Below are 24,280 nucleotides of genomic sequence, written 5' to 3' on the forward strand. Positions count from 1 at the left end.
GTATGGGACGATCCCACCTACATCCCCAATACCCTCACATACACCAGTACCTCCTTTGTATGCATGAGGGATCTGCCAAATGTGTGTGTTTGCTGGGTGGTGCTGTGTGTGTGGGTTGGTGATCTGCTATGTGTATGATTGTGAGAGACTTGAGATATACCATGTGTCCATGCATGCCTGCGTGGGTGTGTGTGTGTGTGGGGGGGGGGTCGACTCAGTGTGTATGTGTGTTTGCGTGAGAGTCAATGGGAAGATCTGCCCTGTATTTTTGAGGGGACCTCTGGAGTGCATGTGTGTGTGTGTGCTAGAGAGACAGAGTGGGACAATCTTTCCTGGATGGATTGGCCCTCTGAGTGAAGGAGATCTGTCCCATCTGTGAAGGAAATCGTGCCCTACCTGTGTGCCTGCTGCAGGGATCAAAATTACTAATAGCTATTTAGCTACTGCTTGCATCCTGAAAGACGCTAGTTAGGTTAACACCAACAGCTACCAGAAGCTTCCTTTGCCCACCAAGGACAACTGGCGTCTTTTAAATATTCCTTTTGTGTTTTGGAATATGTGTAAAGGAACATTAGGACACAACTGAAAGCACAGTGGGTCACATCAAGAAAGTTATAGTCTGTATCGCATGTGGAAGTTAGGTTTTTACCATGTTATATACTAGCTCTTTATTGTCCACGGGGTCCCTTCTTTAGTGTGATGCCAGGCACTGTGGAGCTTCGTTTAGCTCTTGCTCATCAAACCTTTTTTTTAATTCCATATGTGGGGATTACATCCTGTGTGGGCCTGTTTTCACATGTGGGAGATCTTTCAATGATTTTGCAGAAATATATCTTATGCATCTGTGTGAAGACGCATCTACCCTGTGTGTGTCAACCGCATGTAGATCTGTGTGTGTTTGTGTGTGTGCGTGTGCGAGGGAGAGAGACACACAGGAGATATGTCGGATGTGCACATGAATGAAACTGTGGTCTAAGTGCATGCATGCTGATTAGTCTGTCACTTAGGTTTGTGCATGGGTCAGTGTGTATGTGCATATGTGTATATCTGCCATGTTAATGGACAGATCTCATGTGTATGCATATGTGTAGTAGTATTATGTTTTTGTATACTTTGGTTTGGTCAATGACTGAACACACATGGCCTAGTTCCACTCCTACAGAGCAAATTAGCACGCTATATCCTGAGGAGCAACACAAGGATCAACCTCATATCTGCTTTTATAGTATACATGTGACCCACTTATGAAACTCCACAACAGTCATGACCTCACCCTACTACAACTAGGGCAGTAGGAAATGGGGTGGGCAGGGGTGATAAATCCCAACCCCCCACTATCTGGAGCAAGTGAAAAGAAAGGCTGTTTCTGTTTCCAATAGGGAAGCTTGGTTGTCGTTTTAGAAATGTGCATTTCTTTTTACAAGTGCTCAAAGTGCAGACAACCCAGGCTTCCTTCCTTTGAATTTCCCATTAAGGTATTTGTCTTGGTAAAGTAGGCTCTTTCTCTCTTCTTGCTACACTTGCATGGAATTCTCATCCCCCGGACAACCGAGAAACAGTTCACATGGATTTGTTCAAAACCAAACTAAAAGCATACCTCCCCGCCTCCGAGTTACCATCTTAACCTACCTCTCATCTGCTTGCTATCTAAAGAATGTCCTCGCCTCTAACCTGCCTCTGTCCCTCACTACCTCCATTCTTGCACTTCACCCATCATGGTCATGTCTCGAGCACAGCTGCCCGTACCACCTACCTGCACTTATAAATGTCCAGTGTTGGTTGTTCTTAATCTATGTATGTCCCCTTATGTGTTGTCCCCACTGACTGTTTCTTTTTCTCCCTTCCACAACCTGGTCAGAATGTCCTTCAAACTCACCCCATTGTAATAAGCTCACTGCTTCCCGTTAATTCTGATTTCTTATTCATTGTATGGTCTTTTGTGATCAAAAGAGCATTGTTCGTCCTGTAACACACACACACACACTGCCCCCGTATGACATATACACCATACACAGTACTGCACACTCAAAGGCATTGTGCACACAACCTTCCTAACTACACACACACACCATTCCAGCACTTCACTGAACACATATCACCCCATGATGCTGTGTTAAAAGTGCTAATTCAGAGCCAGACAGGGGGACGCACCTACCAACAGCGAGAATAAAGAAGGGGGATGGTGGGGGCAGCGACACAGGTATTCTAAGCCACAGACACCCCATACATAGGGCTTCACCAGAAACGGTAGGGGGTAATGATGCATTGGGTGTACTATCTTATGATTAGCTATAGAAGGCTATAGAAGGGGTAGGAAACATAACGGCTAGAAACCCTTGTGTACAGGTGAGTTATAAATGCCATATCATGTCACGTAGTGGGGAATCCCTCAGGGTGGGCTGGACGTGGGAAACCACCATCTAAAACACATGACCAGTACGACAGGGATCTGTAAAAGGGGGAAAATGGCTCTGTACCAGTGTGCCGGTCAAATGATTGCTGATGCCCATCGGCAAGAGGCTGCGGGAGGGGAACACTGGTAGGAGTGGTGTTCCTGGGAGGACCAATTAGACGGTAAGGTCTTGAGCTCTGAGGAGGTGGCCAGCCTCCAAAGTATTTACTACAGAGTTTGCAAAGGTCATCATCCAACAGGTATTGTGTAAATGTCCCCTTTTCCACCAACTGCAGGTTGTCTCGTTTTCTGTTCTCAATGGTGCTGACCAATGGCAGTGTATTAAAGTTCTGCAGTCAGCACACATGTTACTTCCTTAATAACAAGTTGTTCCGCGGTAGGGTTTGAATACATGTGGACCACATAGGGAGGTATTGTAATGGGAAACTGTTTGCTTCAATTACGCTTCACCGATCAACGTAAAGTTCGAGGAGGTAATGTGCTCAAACCAATGAAATCCCTGGGAAACAGAAAAAGTGAACTCTCCAACGTGCAAGTGTTTCGATGGATTTCTGACTATTTTAGTTTGTGGAATAAAACTACTGTTCGTATACCATTGCGATGTCAGCCTTTCGATCAGAGCTTATTCACTGTTCTGTTTGATTTGTGATCACCCAGCTGCAAAAAAGAGCATTGCTTCCTGCCCAGTGTTTGCTCTACTATTTGAATATGTTTTCTTTTTATTATGCTCTAATTGGTGGACCCTTGACTACAATACACAAGGTACCACTGCACAGTCACACTGCACCCAGCAACACACATAAATCCCACTGCACCACACACCAACACATGCAGCCCCCCACAGAATATGTCTGCAGTGCTAACTGGGCATACTGAAGTCTGTGCTTAATGTGCTGTTGGTCATAATGCTCTACTGTGATAACTACAAATAATAGAATATGGCCTTATTGTGCTAGCTTGGCATATTGTAATCTGCTTATCATAACTTGGCATATTGGTATCTGGCCTTTCTGTGTTAAGTAGGCATAAAGGAACCTGCCATTAATGTCCAAATTGTGTGAAATGGAATCTTACACTGCTGTGCTAACTAGGCAGCATGGAATCTGGCAGTGCCTCCTAATTGGGCATCATGGCGACTGGCACTGCTATGCTAATTATGCATGGCCTTGACAATGGAGTGAGTACCTGAGTATGGGATGGTAAAGGCACAAAAACATGGCGCATTGATGGCAATTGCTATTATTGGCATAAGTACCTTGTATTTTGATAAGAAAACCTTGAAATGTGAGTACCTGGGCTTTTGACGACATTACCCGATACAGGGTAGCAAGATATGACACAAGCACCATAGCAGGTTATGTCAATCCCTACCAAACTATGGTACCACCTGGACCTATGATGGAAATAGATGGTAATTAGCTTTAGTTCCTACAGTTATGGTGACAATGCCTATACAATGCTTATAGATGAGCCAAAACTGTTGACTTAATCAGTGCTTGTTCTAAGTGGAGTCTAAAGTGTTGCAGCAGGCATGGTAATAGGCAAATGTGTAAGTGGATATGACGACCTTTATTGCGGTCATTATCTACACATATACCCCTTGCTTCCTCTCAAATGCTCCTCCACCCCAATCATCTTCTTTTACCACTACTGTCTCTTTTACTTGTTAACAACTCTCCTACTGTCCACCCCCTTCTTTCACTCTTCCCACACTCCCACCTTCCAATATCTTTTGTTCAACTCTTCCACCAACCAGGGAGAAGCGCTGAAAGCATAGGTATAGCCACTGTGGATCCCTTTAATGGTTCAAGTACTTCCTGTGAGGCTGACAGAAGCTTCAGTGCTTTGCAACAACTGACACCCTTGTTAAATTCAAACATGTCTCAGAAAAGACTGTATCATGGTGACATGTGCAATATGCATAAAGATAGCATTGTTGCAGTAGACATACAAGCAATAGTAAACAAATCTATTATGCCTACTGAGCACAAAAAATGAAAACATTTCCATGATCATCATGGACTATGACATAATTGGTCATTTGTGCTCTGTGGCTATTTTTCCAAAGAGAGATGGTGAAGGAGAGGGAAACAGCACTGCAGTAATGGGGCTGATTGGTCTAGATAGAATTTCATATGTATACTATTTGTCATTTTGTATGTAATTTATATAATTGTATTTCTGATTTATGTTTGTTTATACCTTTGTTAAAAAAAAATGAGTGTGTGTGGTGTAGTATACATGTCTAAAAACAATGTATATTGTGAAACACAACATATTTTCTGGTTCAGGTTATTGTTTATGGTTAGGTGAGATTTTGAAATCAATAAACAGATCACCACACATCACACTCTTAATGCAGACTATGAATGTTTTGTGACAGCGTCAATTGTGTATACATGCGACTGGTGTGGGGATGGACCTGCTTTGATCTCCTCCCATTCACCATGTGTTATCGCCAACATTTTGAGTGAGCTTTGTAAGGAACTCATGTTGGCAACAATAGAGAGAGACACAAATGTTCAAGATGGGAGCAACCATCCACCATCAGATGAAAAATAAGGCAGTCCTTGTGGTGTTGTGTCAAAATAAAAAGGCCTATACTAAACAAAAACTATTGCCAATTCCTTACAGCTAATTACAGAAAGAGTGTGGGATAGGGTTTTTAGTAAAGGAAAAAGTGTTCACAAATTATAAGTCAGGATGTAATTACTAGGGGCCTCCCTTCCCCATGTTTTCAGCACGGGGCAGGTGCGTTACCTGAGCACAGCACACACTCAAGCTTTCCCAGCACAAGTCGTGAGTTCTGTTCCAGCTAACAGGTTGTTCGATGGTTAAGTCTCTTTTTAAAAAAAGTCTCTTGTCTTCGAGGGCCTGATGTTTTCAACACACAAACACAAAGTTATGTTCCACAAATACTTTAGGTGATGGCTTCACCCCTGAGTCGCCCTCTTCTGGGCGCAGAACATTTACAAATCGTATTCAACAAATCAAATAAACAAGTTCCTTTCTCAATGAACTTTGGGTGATGACTTTCAACCCCTGGATCTCCCATTTCGGGCTCGGACCCCTTTCTAACGTCAGCCTCCCTCCTTCGGGTTCACTACGGCTTTTCTTTCATTCATGAATAACAATGTCTTTTTAAACAATTCCTCAGGCTTTCTCAAAGTTAGCTTTGGGGTGATGACTTTCCACCCCTGGATCTCCCTGTTTCGTGCTTGGACCCCTTTTTTTTAGCTACACTCATTCGGGTTCACTATGGCTTTTCTTACTTTCACAAGTCGTAATGTCTTTTCAAACAATTCACTGTCGACATCCCTCCACTGGGTTCACTCCTGCCAACACAATGCTCATGGGACTTCAGACTTCGTCCCTTCTTGTTAGCATCCATCCGCCGTGTCCATCTTGCCAACTTTTGCAAAACAGTTCATTCGCTAACTTCACAATGGAGGATTCAGCTCCCTTTCCTTCACAATCATCTGTGGGTCAAAGACTTTTCAACGGTACAGAGGATTTTACAAGACCCCCGTATGACCACTTTAACCCCTCTTCTCGCCTTTCTCCCACAGTCTTCTGGTAACTGTAGTTCAATAGAAGGGTAATCGCCTAGCGTTTCTCGAGTGAACGCCCACGTGATGTTTGGTTCTGCTATGCTGGCTTTCCCAATTCTTTTATCAACAGTTCTCGGTTTATTCAAACTTCAATTAGCCGCTTGCTACTTTCATTCAACACAGTTTGGTTTAGTTTGTCGAATCTCCGCTCGAATCACCGGCTGTGATGAACTGCTTTGCTTTCTTGTCTGTAGAGTAAAGGCCGGTACCATTGGGCCATGCATCTCTCCCCGGCTTGGCTGTCAGCAGAGGAGGTGCCCAGGCACCGTTGACATCTGCTGCAAAACATGCTGGCTATTGTTCGCAGTCTTACGATTCCTTCTCTTGAAGCTTTAGGGGTCTCTGTCGATATGGGCAAGAACACTTCTTCCCTTGGTATCCTCTCGCCTTGCACCATCTTTCTCCTCCTCTTCTTGAACTGCCGTGCTGAGTTAGCTCTCACGTCGTGCGGTCGGTCTGCCTTGCTCCCCCGGTACTCTTGTGTTCCACCTTTTATCCCTTTGGGGAAGGTAAAGGGCCATCAGGTGTGTGTGTGATTCTGGTCAGTTGCCTGACTTTGCCTGATCTTTGGGTTGGGACATGTCAGGTAAACAGTTTTCGAATTAGTCCATTGGGTTTCACTATAGGCAAAGGGTACGACGTCCTTTCATCGCAGGATGTTTTTCGCTGGGTTTTTTACTGAAAATTTTGTTTTGAAAAAACCCACTGAATTTTTTAGGGGGGTTTAGTAAATTATATATATGGGGTGTGGGTGTTTGGGAATAAATACAAATTAAAGAAAATGGGGGATTTGGGGGGAACCCCCCAAAATAATGTAAAAAATTGTGATGGGTTTTTTCGTTAAAAAAAAAATCACTGTAAAAAACCCAGTGAAAAAACATCCAGTGATGAAATGACATGGAACCAGGCAAATATGCTTGTGCTGGAAAAGAAAATTGTAGAGTTTCCAAATATCCTAAAGTAGTGTTAGATGGAATTATAGTTCTCGGCCTAGGGGTTTGGGTAGTTTCGGAAGGGTGGTTTTTGTAGAGTTTGTGGAATGAGTAAGAGGGTTTATGGGAACTGTAGCTGTTGGTCAGATTCGACTGGGAATTCAGAAAATGATAATCATAGGGAGGTTAGTAGGGTTTAGGAAGCAAATGGGGATAGCCGGGATAGTGAACTGAACAGAGGGGATTGTGGGAACGGTAGTGTTTTGTCAAGATAGATTGGGTGTTCGGGAATGAATTATCAGAGGGACATGGAGAGGAATGACCTATTCTGATGGGCAACATGAAAACTAGGATTCTGAGAGAGTTTGTTTCCTACTGTGACGGAATTTGGGCTTTTCATTGGTTTCCCAGAGGTGTATGGGTGGTGGGATTCTAGTAGGGGCGCTGCATTGGGAGGAAGGGAGATAGCTGTGGTACAACCTACAAAGGTTTCAAGGATCTCATTCTCCTCTCCTTCTTTCTCGGCATGATACCACGTCTCACCTGGGGTTTTCCCCCCGAGCATAACCCCAGGCTCCCCAACTCAGGTGATCCGCCCTCGCTCGTCCACCCCCATAGTTCGGATCTGAGAGCGCCAGCCCTCCCCTGATTCCCCTGAATAAGGGATTCACGAGGCCTAATTGGGAGAATACCCTGAGGTTTCTCAGGGCCTACACCATTGCTGCACTTCTAGTGCTCTGGGCCTTAGGACTCTGAACATCCCCCAGTAGGGGCATTACAATGCAAAATAAGTCACACTGTGAGAGTTCCTTCCAAAAATGCCACCTTAGTAATATAGGGCACCAGCAGTGTGGTTTTCTCCACCAATGTATTGCCAGTGATATAATGCTCTGGCTACCAGTCAAGGAAATAATCAATTAAAAGCGTTTGCATTATCCAGAGGGAAGGTAGCTGAATTCATCTAAAGGAAGATAGCTGGGGCCCGACCCGTGGATGGAGGGAGAGCCTCAACAGCTTCTTCCAAAATATACATTAAAATGCACAATTTATCATTAGATTTTCCCACAAGTTCTGACACATTTTATTTTTTTTATTTTTTTGGGACATTTTTTACCGCCAAAAACCAAGGGTATCACAGCGTTTTGCACAGGTACAGGTCGGTTACAAAGACAGGAAGGTAACAACATGCAATACAGACGTGGTTACTCATATTTATCGAAAAGCCAGGTCTTAACATGTTACTTGAATGTAGGGAGCGAGTGCTCATTATGGATATGAGCCAGTAGGGAGTTCCAGAGTGTGAGGGCCGTGATGCAGAAACTCACGTCAACAGATCTTTGGCTCCTGAAGCAGTGGATAGAAAGGAGCATACTGGAACCTGTTGTGAGTGAACGTACTGGGACAGATTTGGAGATGCAGCTGTTGAGGTAAGAGGTATCTATGGGAAGTGTTTTGAAGACAATACATTCCTTGATGGAGAACCAGTGGGCTTCTTGTCTTATGGGAAAGCTGCGGTCATAGCATTTTAGACCAAGAGCAGCACAAAGTGACTTATTTTGCAGAAAATGCATTTTAGTAAGGTTGGTGGAAGTTGTGCTTATGAACAGGACATTGCAGTAGTCAGGGTTGGATAGTATCAGGGCATGGGACTGTGAGGCGGTTACTAGGGGGAGAAGAATTGCCTACTGAGTGAGATCAGTCTTGCAGTGTAGGCCACAGTGGAGTCCAGGGCGTTGATCTTTCTTGTCATGGCTAAGTCGGCGTCAAGATGGACACCCATTGTTTTTACATGGTTGAGGATGGGGATGATGGACCCATCTATACAAATGAAGGAGAAGGAGGGGTCAATGTGTTTGAAGTGGTAGGGAGAGGCAATGATATTGTCGTTTAGGCATAGGTTGTAAGTGGCCATCCAGGTTTGGATGGTGCTGTAGACAGTGTTGATAATGGTGGTATCTTTGGCATGGTCCCCAGTGATAGGGATGAGTATTTGAGTGTCGTCAGTGAATTTGGCGTATAAAATATTCTTGCCGTCGAACAGATCAAAAAGGGGATTAGTGTATATGTTGTAGATCATGGGAGAGAGTCAGGATCCTTGCAGTACACCCATGGGGGCAGGGATGTGGTCAGCTACCAATTCCTCGATGAAGACTCAGGTGGTACGAATGCACAGAAAAGATTTGACCCAGGCACAGGCTTCGGGGGAGAAATGGAAGTGTTTTCTGAGGTGGAGACAGTGTGTCATAGTCAACTAGGTCGAATGCAGCACAGAGGTCTATATTAGTATGAGGATTGCTAGGCTGCATGAGTTGCAGATGGAATCCTTTTGAATATTTAGATCCAGCAGGGCAGTTTCCGTACTATGTTTGTGACTAAAGCCGGATTGCCTATTACCCAGAAGCTGGTTTTGCGCTAGGAAATGTAGGACTTGGCTATAGGCAAGGCTGCAAGTATTTTCAGAAGGAAAGGGACTGTTGGGATGGGTCTGTAGTTGGTGGGGATGCCAGGATCAAGGGTGTTTTTTTTAGTAAGGGTACTATTCAGGCATATTTGATATTGGTAGGCACAATGCTGAAAGTGAACGAGGCGTTAGCAAAGTCAGTGATGGTGGAGGCAAGCGAGGAGGCACAGAGCTTAACAATGTGGGCCGTGCAAGGGTCACCTCTGCAGTTGGAGGGATTTGTTTGAATGGTTTTGATAACTTGCTAATGAGTAACTAGGGAAAAGGTGAAAGAAGGGTTGATGGGGTACAGGGACTCACTAGTGAGGGCGGCTAACTCATTTGAAGGAGTCATGCTGGCAAGGAGGGCTTTTTTGGCAGTAATCTTAGTAGTAAGCGATTCAGTTTTGTTGGAGAGGGCATTCTGAATTTTAGTACACCAAGCTTTGTCGGTGAAGTGACAGAGGTGGGGGGATAGGGGTCTCAAGTTCTCTAAGGATCGTGAAGAGTTCTCTACTGCTGGTGGCTTTAGTGATTCTGTCATTGAAGTTGTTGGCTTTACAGGTGATAATTGCTTTCTTGTACTTAAGTACAAGAGTGGAGAGGGCTGAGCAATTTGTGCCAGTGGGCTGTTTTTTGCAGGTGTGTTCTAGAGATCTCTTGTCTCTATGAAGGCGTACTAGGTCATTAATGTACCAGGAATTGTTCAGTTTATGGGGTTCAGGAATCTTAGATTTAATTGGGGCAAGCTGGTCAAGCACTTGGAATAGGCTTGTGTGATAGAGATGGGCGAGGTCGTGGGCTGTAGGATTGCAGGCAGGATGAGAGGATCTGAGTGAGGCTGAGAGCAGGGGAATAAGGTCCTCATGTTTCAAGTTCCATGTGTTGCAGATTAGAATGGGGGTGCAGGACACCTCTGGTAGTTTGCAAGGTTTGGACAAGGAAAGGTTGAATTGGATAAGCAAGTGGTATGACCGGGGGACTGTGAGGATGTCTGAGGATGTCTGAGATGCTAGTGGTGACATTGGTGTTGAGTATCCAATCCAAGATGAAACCTTTAGTGTGTGTGGGGGTGTTTATGAGTTGGAGAAAATTCATGTCGGAGAGGGCAGAGGAGAGTGCTGAGGCTTTGGTGTGAGCGACATCGTTGTAGCCCAGGTTGAGGTCTCCCAGTATAATGCACTTGGTGGAGGATTCAAGAGAGGTGTGATGAGTAGGGGTAAGTCTATATAAGGACAGCTGGCTCCATTAGGTTGTCTGTAAAGGGGGAACAAGTTGATGATAGTGTGCGGGTCAGTGGAGAACTTGAAAAGCAGCATTTAGTAGCCTGGGGTGGAGGGTAGAGTGCACTGTCTGATGAGCAGGGAGGATTTGACTATGAGAGCCACTCCACCTCCTTTTGCATTCAGGCGGTCAAATCTGAAGATGGTGTAATCTGAAGGGATGGCTAGTGAGAGAAGGGAGCCAGAGACGTTCTTTAACCATGATTCAGTGATGGCTAGAATGTCTAGGTGAGCCTCTAGGATGAGGTCACAGATTTCGATGCCGCGGGCGCCTAGGGGTCTGACGTTGAAGAGGGCACATTTGAGGGAGTCAGTATGTGATGGAATGGTAAGAAGGAAGACAGGTTGCAGCAGTAAGTCAGGTCTGGGGGTGAGCGTGAGTGAGCCGAGCCTAGTTTTTCTAGCTCATCCCAAGAGGGGAAGGGAGGAGCTGGCGAGCATTCTGGTTCATAGACTGAGTAGGCGTAACCCACCTAGTATTGGGGATGTGGTGACCTGGAGGGTGTAGGTCGGATCCATGGAGGAGGAGTCAGTGGCATGCGCAATGCAGGAGGTGTGGGTACCAGGAGGGAGGATGTTGCGAAAGGTGGGTCTTGCAATGAAGCTAGGTGGAGAACTAAAGGTTGTGGAAGAAGGGTGGTTGGGAAAAGCGAGAGCCAGCTCATGTTGCCCATTAGAGGTCAGCAACAGTAGGGTAGGTGGGAGGGGGGTAGAAAGGGCGGGGGAGTATGCAAGAAGTCATAACAGACAGTCTTTGCGGATTGTGTGGGAGCTTTCGAGCATCTGGGTGCAGGCAACGTGTCATTGTTGGTGCAATCTGAGGCTCTGGAGACAGGAAGAACAGGTGCAAGCCCTGTGGGGAGCACATTAGCAACAAAATGTTTTGTGCAGGGAGGCAGAGCGCAATTAGGGTCAGTTGAAGGAGAGCAAGAAGGTCAATCAACTTTTCCAAAGTGTTCATAAGGAGGCTTACAAATAATGGTACAAGTTGAATGACAGGCGGTAAAACATAATTAGAAGAAGTTACAGAGTACGTGGTAGGCAAAGCAACATTTCTTGTACAGTCAACTCGGGGTGATGCAGCATCAGCAGAATGTTTAGCATGTAATGGAGCAGAATGAGAACTGTTTGTAGGAGTAGTGGCAGACAGAATAACAAATGAGTGGGCGAAGCGAAGCGCTTAGTGTCAGACAGGCAGTCATTTCGAAGTCGTAGTAGTGCAGAGTAGTGCTCTGAAGTAGGGGAGATCAGTAGGAGCGGCAGCATAAGGGAGGGCGGCGGCCAGGTATCCTTGCAGGAGATAATGGGCAGTTGAGAGGGGGAGCCAGGTAAGGTTATGTGGAGGCTTGCAGCGGGTTGCACTGACACAGAAAGAGAGCAGGGGATATCCCGTTGGATGTGTAGGTGGCAGGGGAGAGGTGCCAAGGCAGCAGAATGGTGCATGTATAATGGTGAGGCACCAACAAAGGACAAAGGTGGCAGGAAATTGGTAGTGGGTGATAGGGTGCCCCACAGTGGGTGAATAGTAGCCCGTGTGGGGTCCCAGCGCAACGAGAGATATGAAATGTCCAGAGGCGGGTACCAGTTAGAAACAGAAGTTGCAGGCCAGGATGCATGGTTGCTTGCTCCGGGGGATCACATTGCACCCCTACATCAAGATACGTTGCAGCGACGGGCAGGTTGTGCAAGTTACAGTAGGCGGGTGCCTGAGGGTCATAAGTAAGAGCCAGAGAGGGGCGAGCAAGGTGTGGGTGCGCCCCTTACCTTGTGATGAGGGATCACAGTCCTGCAGGTGTGTAGGAGCAGTAAATGAGGGATCCGCATTGTGGATCTTGGGCGGTCCGGCTGCCACGGCATGACAAGGCACGGCAGGCTTGATCAGTCTTGTGTCTGGGCCTTTTGTCTCGGGCAGGGCTCCTTCATAGGAGGGGAAGGTAACCAATCAGCACAATCGGAGGTGGGATCAGTGACATCCAAATGGTACTTGGACAAACATGCCTAAAATTAATCAAATTTCTATTAGTGTAAATTACCTGAAACCCCGCTGTGACCCTGCCGTGATGCACTCGTCGAAGGGGTCCTTCAGGTCATACACCACCTTCATTTTGGTTTTGGTATGAGGAAACTCCAGCCAAAAAAGTCAGACTCCAGCAATTGAGAATGTTACTTGAGTAACATGAGTAATATGGGAATGCTCGAGAAAGTGATAGTAGCACAGATTGGAGTCCAGGTGAGAGACAGGCATTGAAAAATAGAATGTAAAGTAATTTTCCAGCCCACAATACACAGGAAATGTACGGTTGCGCTTTTCATATGTAATGTTGCTCATTTGTGTGGTGCACACCACAGGCTAGATTGTCTCTTGGCTCGCTTATGGTATCATCACTTTTGGGCCATCATTCTTTCCTAACAGAAGGTTATGACAAAAGAAATGTGGTAGTGTTTGATGGGTGGGATTGTGGTTCTGCCTGATACGTGGTTCTTGATTGAGTGGGCAGTCGGGTGGCATAGGTGATTTTTGTCACCCTCTAGCCTATAGGACTTTGCGCCTTTGTTGAGGTTTTATCTGCTGGCATGTTTGTGCCTCAGGCAAAAAGAACACATTGGTCTTGGGCATGACATTTAAGTGCCTTTTAGGTAAAGATGGAGTTTATGGTACGTAATGAAAACATGCACAGAGCTTGCAGCAGGGGAGGTGGAGGCGTATAGCATCACAGCGCACAGTGGGCATGGAGAGTCCAAAGTATGCTGGGCCATTAACAGTGCACATAGAAGACATGTCACTCTGTATAGTGTGGCATGCCAACTCAGTTTATGGGTCAACATTGTCACTAACACTACAAATTAAAGACATGCCAGCATAGGACAAAGCTTAAAGGGGGCATTATGTGTGTGTGCACAGAGTGCATGCCAGCTCTGGGCCAGGCTCACAGAAGTCGTGTTAACCACACACAATACATGTCACTCCGACTTAAAGGGGGCATGAACTGTACATTGTAGGAGGCATGGCAGCCCAGAGCCGGACTCACATGTGACATCACACTGTAGATATGGCAATCAGGATTTCAATTCAAAAGGAACATTAGCTGTACACGAATCTAGTATGCCAGGATGGGGACTGGCTGAATGGGAACATTAACTGCACGTGAGGAATATCAGCCCGGGCGGTGGACTTCGTAAACATTTGGATACGCAAATTCCAGGTTAGTGTGTGTGTGTGTGTGTGGGTGTGTCCTTTCTCCCTTTCCATGGTGGCCATTTTGTTTGTTTACTTTTTTTATTGATTTCAATGGCCGCTATGGAAAGGGAAAATGGAGTTCGTTTTCCATTCCCCGGTGGCCATTTTTTATTTCTGTTGCGAAACGCAGGATCGTTTTGCATCAGAAAAAAAAATGATTTTGGTACCCCGGTCATACGGCCCGGCTACTAATAGCAATAAGCCTCTTGCAGGTGGGGGGGAGGGGCATTAGCACTTCTGGTAATGCCACGGGCCATCGTTAAGTGGTAATGCGCCCCTTGCTCAGGGCTTATTGCTTAATTATAAGGATATTGCAAGTCATTGAGGAGTTCTGTGACCAAATAGAGGAATGAGTCAGAAGGCTAAGTTCTTTTTTACGGTCAAGGAACACCAAGGTGACTTGCTAAATCCTTTTTATATATTGTAGGGGGCATTTTTCGTCCTTATAATACATGGTCACACACTGTCATTGCCTTTAATACCTCGTCTCTTGCTTAATATAATGTAAGACGACGTCCATTTGCTGATTCATATCATCAAAATAGAATCGGTTTGGATTTAAAAACGCAAAAACGCAGCTCTTAATGTGCTGCAGAAAATAGTTCAAGTAGTTTAATACAATGAATTGAAATAGACTTTCATTTTGGACTTTAAAATAAGTAATACCATGCAGATTCTTGCTCACATAGGTTAAACTCCAGCCGGGCAGACATTAAACATTCTACCATAAACAGTTCATTGTCAGTTACTGGCTGCAATGTATCACAGAAAACTACTCTGCCTGCAAGGCATTTGAAAAGCTTTTCAGAGCTGCAGTGACAGCTGGAATTCTCTGCACTGGCTCAAGCAGCAGGCATTGTGACCTCACAACTGCAGCTTAATAACTGATCACAGAGCAATTGCAATGTCAATTTCTTGTGACACGCCAGTTGTGATGTCACAACTAGCCTGTTATAAGAACATGATTTCCAGGCTTTTAGAAGGATATTGCAGACTTTCACGTATTATATAAAGGATTGTTCTCAGAAGCACAGTGACCCTTCTCATCAGCATTAAATCTGAGACCTGAATGATGCATCATCCATCACTGGGTAGTAGGTACACTAGGACACATCAGTATTAGTTGGGCAACCTCTATGTAGCCAACAGATTGTACACTATGCAACGGAACCTATTTATAATCCAATGATTAACATGGCCTCACCTTTTCTGATGAATGTCAATGTTGTTATGTCTTCTTTAAGTGCAGAGACAGGATTTATCATTGAACAGGAGCACGTGTATTTGGTTGCTGTGCCAGACCAGTCAGGTCGGCATGCCTCCATATCTGCAGTAATTGAGAAGATGCGGCATCCTGAAGAAGCATTCCCAGTTTCTAAAGCTAAATAAAAAAAGTTGGGAAAAGGTTACTGATGAATGCAACATCTGGACCAAACTGCCCCTCTCGCAACACTTCCCCTGCGACCTTCACTGCTGCCAATATAATGCAACGTGAAGGCTGCACACTGTTGCACTCATCATACAGTAATACAAGTCACATACATATTATATAGGTGCTGTCCTAAACCTGTTTCCCATGGTCTGTGTGCCACCAGATTACGTCACATGCAGGGGTTCCGAACTGAACAGAAATCAACCAGACATGTAAATAGAGCACATGAAACACCATAATGTTCTGCAGAATGATGCCTTGAAGCTGTTTTAGATTCAGATTGTTATGATTGATTTGAAGTAACTCCATACAGGGATAGGCCTTACAGTGTTTATGATAAGTGCAGTAGATGGTTTTGTAGCTTCTCGGCAAAGGGGCATTACTCATGAGAGAATGAGTTGGGTGTGTGTGGGCTTCCTCTATAGATGCACTCCACCATAAGTAGGTCCATAGATGAAGCTCACTGTCGGGACCGTATTATTAACCTTGGATTTTTAACAACCAAGCAAACACTCTGAGAATATGCAGGACAGGGATGCTCTTGTTTGGCACCTTTTAGTTATTTAGTCCACACTACGCCCAAACAATTCAAAGGCTCCGTTAGGAAGCTTAGATTTGATCTCTTGTCCTCATTAATAGTTATTGGACCTCGGAAAAACGTCCTCATTTGGATAGAATGTGTAGACTATGTTTGGAAGAACTGGAACCCACTAGACATGTGTTAACTCAATGCACCCCACTTGACACAATACATCATTCCAATTACGGGAAGCACGCGAGGCATATGTCCACCTATCAGCTTTGCCCATTTGTGGTACTCAGCAACTCTTTTATGTCTGCTATGGAAATATGTGGAACGCATTTTAGAGTCCACTGGACTTTTTATCTAAATGTCATTCTTATTTTTTGTATTTATTGTTTTTTTCTATCGGGATATTTGGAGTATTTGAAGTTTTCGATGTCTTTTGTTGTACTTGATATTTTGAATATTAGTGTGAATGTTTTTTTTATTAACCAAGGCACTTAGCAAACATCTTTTTTTTCAAAGTTAGTTGTGAGCACTGCATTGGCACAGCGAATGCAATGGGGACATAGTGAAGGAAAAGTAATCGTTCATCTCAGTGTACCTGCAGGTGATTGAGCAGAAGAGTAAGTGTGGGATACTGGCCCTGAGCACACATGGCATGTGTGATAACAAGTAGAACCACATTGCTGTCCTTTGAGGTATTTTGTGTCATATGACCACCTAATAATTGCACTTGAATGTGTCAGCACCTTTTATAATATAAGCTTTAAGGTCAGCTTTTAATGACCTTCATTTCAAAGGGGGCAGAGATAACCGAATCCAAAACGTTCTTTATGGTTTTTCGCTAAAAAACCTTTACAGTAAAAAAAATAAAAACAATCTATAAGCAACCACACCACAATAAAATGTTTTTCTCACAGATTTGCAATGTTCTGTTCCTGCCAAGTCAAGAAATATCACGTGTTGAAGAAAAGCAAGAATGAACTTCTAAAAAGAAATCGATTATGTAGTTGTTCTATTCTATACTGCAATTCAAAAATGTCACATTTTTGTCAACATCATTTAAAATTATTTAGAAGAGCAAAAGTAGCCTGCGCCTTCCTACTTGCCCTAGAGGGAGGTGCTTGGCTTCAACACATGTCTTTACACCATACTCTTTACAAATCGGCTTTAAAAGCCTGACTCTATTTACAGATTATTGAGGACAAACAAAACATGATCAATGGTTTCGACACCCAAATTGTTACATCGCATTTTCGTTCCTCCACGAGTTGGATTTCTAACGTCCTACCACAGCCTTTACTTTCAATTGGCCAAGAATGGCTACTCTCTGCAATCTTTTCCATGTTCACCATCTTGTACATTTCCCATGTAATTCCCAGTTCATAACTATGTGACATTTTGAAATTGAAGGTTCCGCAATAATCCTAAACAGATCATTTTTTGTAGCAAGAGACAAGAGTACCCGAAGACAGATATATGGTTTAAAGACTGGAGTATATTTACAGGTAGGTGTGCATTGCAGCGTGCTCAATTCTATAGAGTGACTGACTCCTGTGGTCTGCTCTGTTGATTTATTTACACAAAGCGTGTCAAGCAGAAAGAGATCTGCTTCAGCGCACATTAAAAGTAGGGAAACCAAGAAGGGAAGTCACCCAAAGGGTGGTAACAAGAGGGATACAGTCATGTAAAATTAGAAAAACCAACGGTCAGTTGCAAAAGAATCGGGAACAGTTATTCCGATGAACAAAGCACTAGGAATTGTCATGTGTCTTAATACAGAGTGTCATTTCTCAACCATCAGGTTTTATTTGTGGCTGAAGTTGATTTATGGCGGAATTTGGGAATTGGAAAAAAAAAAATGTTTTTAAAGGTTCCAGAGCTGGATTCATGAGTCGGCAGCTTAAGGTCAGAGAGCTCAGGTGGTTCACTGTAGAGAAAGAATGTTTCTCTGTTGTGTGGGCCCTCAGGAAGCTGAGGCCCGACCTCTATGGGACCCACTTCACTGTGCAAACTGACCAAACGTCCTTAAAGTGGCTAATGAACATGAAGGGAGAGAATCCAAAGTTGCTCTGGTGGTCCATAAGCCTGCAAGCGTTTGACTTCACCATTGAGCACAGGCCAGGTGTTCAACATAGCAATGCTGAGGGGTTGTCTAGAATATTTAGTCATCCTGAACATGAGGCCCATCCAGGGTTTGAATAATTCCCCCTGTCCTGGAGGGGCGAGCGTTAGGAAAGATTTCCCATGGGGGCAAATTTCCATCCATTTATGGACCTCCCCGAACTTTTTGCTTTTGTTTGGCTAACCTAACCTGACTTTGTACAGTGGAGCACAGCCTTCAACTGCACTCCTCTGGACTTTTGCTCATCTGTTATGGGGAAAGTGGGACATCCTTCAGACCGTCAGTAATAGGAAACAATGTTTCTCTTAGTCTTTGTCTATGTTGACATTTCCTGGTAACTTTTTATCTATGTGCCAAGTACCTTACAGTACAGCGCATAGGGGTCCTTTTGTTTTATGGCCCTAGACACCCTCAAAGGATTTTTGGTGATTGTACAAGTGTGCCTAGGATGAACTGTGGCAGCAGTTTTCTTTTATAGCATTTGTACTTCTTTTTAAGGAACCACATCGCGTTTATTGCGTTTATTGCATTTGCCTCAAAACTGTGGCCAGTGACGAAAATGCCGGTGCCATGAAGTCTTCTGTCCTGTCCTTTGGCCATTTTGTCCCTTTGTCTTCCCCCAGGTCGAGCAGACCGGGCATCCCTTATTTGGGCATGCAGCCTCCCGCAAAAACCTCAACTTTTGCGGGCTCCTGCATGTCGCATGTGCCAGTGCCCAGGCAGAGGATTGGGACTGTCTGGTCCCAATCCACACAACTGGTGCCAGTATGTCTGGTATACCTGAATGACTGGAACCACTGTGGGCCGTCATTGGCCCACGCCTGGCGTGAATGCAAGAGAGCAGATCTGAGCACAAAATGAATCTTGGATAAGGGAAGGGGCTCTGCATCCATTCCAGGTCGATCACTTGAAGTTCTCTCTGAACTACAGAAGGAGCCAAGTATCTTGAAATGCTAAAGCAGACCTGTGTAGACTGTCCTATTACTGACAGTCTGAAGGATGTTCCACTTTCCCCATAACAGATGAGCAAAAGTTCCACAGGTCTGCTTTAGCATTTCACAGGTCTGCTTTAGCATTTCAAACCTTCCAGCAGACGTGCTGGAAGGTTTGGCACCCTGAGCCCGCTGTTGTCCCGTCGGACCCCTGTTTTCGCATCAATCACAGAAGGCCTGTGGGAACAACTACTCTCGGCACCTCCTGATTACCCTCCCAAAGAGCCTCATCATTTTCCTGTGCCATCAAGCGAACTGACAAGCTCGAACCCAGGGTATTGCCTAGGAGCACTGCCGCCCCGAGTTTACACTCGAGACTTCAGGAATCGCTAGCTTGAGGTGCTGGGCCCTCTCCCGCCAACTTTCATAGTCCTAGCTCCTCTGGGTCGCAATTTAGGAGAGTGTGCCACACCGTGAGCATTTGTGGTCCCTGTGTCGCCCTGCTGTGGTGACTGTCATTGTAGGAGCCTTGCCTGCCTGCCCGCCCACCGGTGCGCTGAGATGTGCTGCACTGTAATTGTCCTCTTTTCTCCATTGCGAGCTGAGAAAAGGCTACTCTCCTGCCATGGACGATCATCCTGTCTTGCAGCGGCTGAGAGCCGTAGCGCCATACAACTGCAGGGGTTGAACCTACAAGCGACCCGGCCTAGACTGCCAAAGTTTGGCCCGGATTGGGTTGAGAGTCGTTGGGTACTTGCATCACTTACTGGTGGCCCCCTGCCGCATCTATTGTACTTTACTTTACGCAAATCCCTAAAAAGATACTCCCCTTAGCTGGGCTAGACTGCGCTCACTAGCTATTCCCGAAACGAAAGTCGCTCTGCCTGCAAGGATAGACTCTCCTCGAATAATAGGATACTGATCTTCATCACCTCAAGCCCCTTCCTGAACTCCTACAGCTCCCGGAGGAGGACCCGCTTTCTCTCATTACGCACGACTGCGTGTTTTCAACACACTACTGTACTTTTGAGCACAAGGCTCCCCACTTCATTGGGCTGGACTGCTCAAGTTTGGGATAGTTTCTGAAGAACTGTCTAATAGCATATTTGTGTTAACCTACCCTTCTCTTACAGGTTGTGGCTTTGTTTCCCCCTTAACCGCATTAAGTGAAACGTAACTGTATGTATGATAAATAGTGAAAGGCGTATGTGGTAACTGGTTTATATTACTATGGTTTATTTGTGTTTAATTATTAAGGCCTATAATAAATGTATATGTATTTTTATATACACTTGTTTGAGCCTATTCTGTGGAGTTTTACTGTGTGTGCTCATTGTAGGCTTCCGATCACTCTCGCCTCTCCTGAGACTTAGTCTTGACCACCTTCCAAGCTACCGTGATTGGTGTGGCTTGTCCAGAAGGTTCCCCTGTTCTACTAAACTAGGGGGGCCTCCTAAACCTCTGTCCACCATGTCAGAGTTTAGAAATCCATCTTAACAGGCCCCAACTGCACTCCTCTCTTTGATACAAGGGGATTCAAGTGGATTAGCTGGATTGGGGATTTGCTTTCTGGCTATTCCCCTGGGAATGGTTTACACCGCTGATGTGGGACTTGGAATTGGGTTCACCCTTCCGTCTGGGTGGCCCTCTCTCTCTGCCTGCCTACATGCTAGCCCACCCTTCCAGCACTTCTCTGTGGTACTCTGTGATAAGTGAACTCACGTGTGCCTCTGCAGGCAACTGGAGTAGTGATTGGCTGTCAGGCCCCACCCGAAGATGGCTTCCAGTTTTGACATTGGGCTTGGGGCTACCTGGTTTTCCATGCCGTCGTGGAACATGCAGGGTAGGAAGACGTCCAAGGGGCTGCTGAGCAGGTGCACATCACTAGCCACGTATTTCAGGTGGAAAAAGTATATTAATGGTAAGGCCAAAACAAATATGGTGGTTTGGATCCTATTGCGTAATGGGGAGGCTTCAGGGAATATGTGATGGGTGTAATAAAGATGCTTCTCTTCGTCAAAGGGCAAATGTTCCTGGCTTTTCTATCCCACTCCTCTTCCAAGCTGGGATCTGTAGAACTCAAGTGGGATAGGGTTGGATCTATCTCTCTCTCTCTCTTTCTCTCTCTCTCTCTCTCGCTCTCTTGCTTACTCTATCTCTATTTCTGTCTCTCTCTCTCTTTCTCTCTCTCACTATCTCTCTTTCCCTAACACTCTTTCTTTGTCTCTCTTTGTCTTTCTCTGAATAAAAAAAAAGGTTGTTGTTTTTTAACCCAATGGCGATAGAAAAGAGAAAATAAATAAGCTTTACAAAGTTCATGAGTTGGGCTCTTTTTGCCCTACTTCACAGTATGTTAGATATCCATGGTATGTGTCTCGGCTAGGCAGCAACAGTCTACCATTGTACAATTAGCACAAGTTCAGCTTAATCTTCTTTCCCTTTCCCTTGGTAGGGCTGATGGATGTCCCTTCCTGCTGTGGTACCCTTGGTCAGGGTTAGACTGTGTCTGGAAGGTTTGGGTTCCTTAGACCACCTTCTTTCTGTAGGATCCTGGTCCACAGACCCTCAACTAGTCCTGACATAAGCTCCCTGACCCATGGTGAGATTTCACAATCTCATACCTCCTACCTCTGAGGTCTGCCCTGCACTGACCTGGTCTGCCTAAATAGCCCTACACTTTCCTACTAATAGGTGTAACTGATCATCTACCTCATCCTAGGTTATATCACTATTTCTCTCCATCTAGCTTTCCTTTGACCTTCTATCCAGGAGGCATTGGGACCTTTTTCCTCCAACTTCCACTCCTCCTTTACTTTAGCTGTTCCAACCTCCATCTCGCTGCTCCAGGTTTCATCTCCTCCTCAAGCTCTCCCTCCCTATAACCTCAAATGCTCTCCTCCAGGTGTTACCAATTAAAAACTACTTGGGCTCTCTCTTCATCTAACCGCCTTCACTGGCGGCTACTAACAGATCCTTCCACACAGGTCAGATCCCTGCTTCTCTTAAGCATGCCACAGTGATCCCAGCTCTTTAAAAAATCTTCCCTTGATTCTTCTATTCCTTCTCATTTCAGCCCATCTCTCCCCTGCCGTTTCCGATTAACCTTTAGGAATCTTTGGTAAGTCCTCTTTTCAGATTTTTCCTTGAAGAATTCTCTTAATTCCAACCCTCACAGTCTGGTTTTCGCCCAGGTCGGGGGACAGAGAGTGTGCTGGTCTCGGTGGTGGATGATCTCACGTGGATGCATGATCAGGCAGCGTTTGGGCGTTGGTTCTATTCGACCTACTGGTGCAGCTAGCCGGGGCTGGCATCACCGGGACTTGCCTGGATTTCCTCTTTCCTTTCTGATCATTATCAAACTGTACTTCTTCCTCCTTTCTACTCTTAGGGTATGCCGCTCACTTGTGGTGTTCCTCAAGGGTCTGCCATCTCACCTATGTTGCTTAACATCTACGTTCAACCACTGACAAAGCTCATCTTCTCCCATGGCTTTCTTTGTTATTCGTACACAGATGATACCTAGATCCTGGTCCACCTTGATCTGACTAGACCTGAGTCAGCAACCAGGTTCAGGGTCTGCCTTGAGGCCTTGGGGGAATGGATGGATAAAAACTGGCTCAAAGTGAACGGTGAGAAAACTGAGGTGTACAATGGATGTCAGCTTTCTGGCTTGTTTCCCTGGGTTCTCTCCCTGTCCCCACCTCTGTTGTGAAGGATCTTGGTGTCAAAATATCTGCCTCCTTTCGATGGAGCCCCAAGTCAGTGCTGTATGTCAACAGGGCTATTTCCATCTGGAACTTCTTTGGAGGGTTCTCCCTTTTATCCCGGCTGAGCTGCGTGCCCCAGTTGTATCGGCCCTGGCTACATCCTCTGTTGATTACAGCAATTCGCTATTTTTGGCACAGCCAGAATACCTTCTGCAGCACCTCCAAGATCTCCAGAACTCTGCAGCGCGCCTAGCTACATCTATCCCTCACATCTCGCCAGTATTGCACCAGCTCCACTGTCTGCCCATTAGTCAGCATATTCAATTTAAAACTGCTTGCCTTGTTCACCTTGCTTTTTACGGCCAGGGGGCAGAATACCTACAGGAAAAATGTCACTCTTATGTACAGCTCGAGCACTCCGCTTCTCTGATGCTTGTCGGGATTTAGTTCCTATTGTTAAGTTCTGCCGTATTGGTGGCCAAGCATTCTCCGTTGCAGCCTTGTCCTTTTGGAAAACCTTGCCTCGTACCTTGCGGAACTTGTCTGATATTCTCTCCCTTCGTCAAGCTTTAAAACATACCTGTTCTAATTGTTTTGCCCATCTATTCTGTTGAGCAGCACCAAAATGCCTTTTAGGCGAATGTTGCACTATATAAATAGCCATAACATAACACAACATCCAACCAACACGTTTCTCAACCAGTTCTTCTCTCAATATGACTCTAGCTGACAAATCCCCACCAAACACCTTCCACCAGCTCCTTACTCAACGCCGGACACTGTCAGATTCAACTAGCTGTTTTTGCTATTGTGAGCTCCTCGCGGGCAGGGAAGAGTTTGTAATCACAAGTTGCAGCTGTGTAGTGAGGGCTGGGCTTGCCTGGTACTGAGACACGTGCTTGTGATCATGTGGTTTGAGAGACATAGAGCCTGAGATTCCTTTCAGGTGGACATTTTGGATTGCATGCTGTCCTTCAACTTCTATAAATTCTCTTCCATTCCCTTGCAGAGGTTTTCTGGTGTGCCTATGGTGTGTCAGGTCCACTTGTCTCCTCAGCATGCAACCCAGTGTTTAGCAAAACCTTTAGTAAGCTTGGGGTTACCAGTGTGTATTAGAGTTGGTTAGCATGGACTTGTTGATGATTCCCATGCATGAAAAACTATTGCAAGATTCCCTGTCTGTATGTTTCTGCCTGAGCCTGCCACAGGCTCTGAAATTTGAATCAAAGATTCCCTTTGCTACACTGCTGAGGGGAACAATGGTCTACAACAATCTCCGGGAGTCTCCAGAGAATGAATTCTCGTTCCTTTAAAGAAAGAGGCTTGAATTCTATGCAGGTTACTTAGGTTTGGCTAATGGGTAAAATTGACTCATTGCAACTATTGCTACAGCAGTCCATAAGGGTGTTAAGATTCTTCCTTTCTTCAGGGGGGTCCATGTAGGCGGTGGAAATGTAATGGCCACTGTGACTGCCCGGTCCCTGGGGACTACCCTATTGGTTCTCCTAGCTGCTGCCCTTACCATAGATGACAAGGGGATGCATGTATGTGTGAGGACAGCTTTGACATATCCCTTGGTGGTCATATGTGTCTGTAGGTGTGGTAGAGGTGTGAGTGCTCCTTTGAATGTCCGCTGCCTTA

At 45.3% G+C, this 24,280-nt stretch overlaps 1 protein-coding gene across 1 annotated transcript in view; it reads right to left on the reverse strand.

Moving 5' to 3' along the window:
• Window positions 1-24,280, reverse strand: part of LOC138453202 (adhesion G protein-coupled receptor F5-like) — a 1,258,340-nt gene that overhangs the window by 728,727 nt on the left and 505,333 nt on the right. Inside the window, exon 11 of the mRNA XM_069605829.1 lies at window positions 15,122-15,298. Coding sequence (XP_069461930.1) covers window positions 15,122-15,298 — 177 coding nt within the window. The remainder of the gene's footprint in view (window positions 1-15,121; window positions 15,299-24,280) is intronic.

This window comes from Ambystoma mexicanum, chromosome 4p, assembly GCF_040938575.1.
Source record: "Ambystoma mexicanum isolate Mex_15411 chromosome 4p, UKY_AmexF1_1, whole genome shotgun sequence".
Lineage (NCBI taxonomy): Eukaryota > Metazoa > Chordata > Amphibia > Caudata > Ambystomatidae > Ambystoma > Ambystoma mexicanum.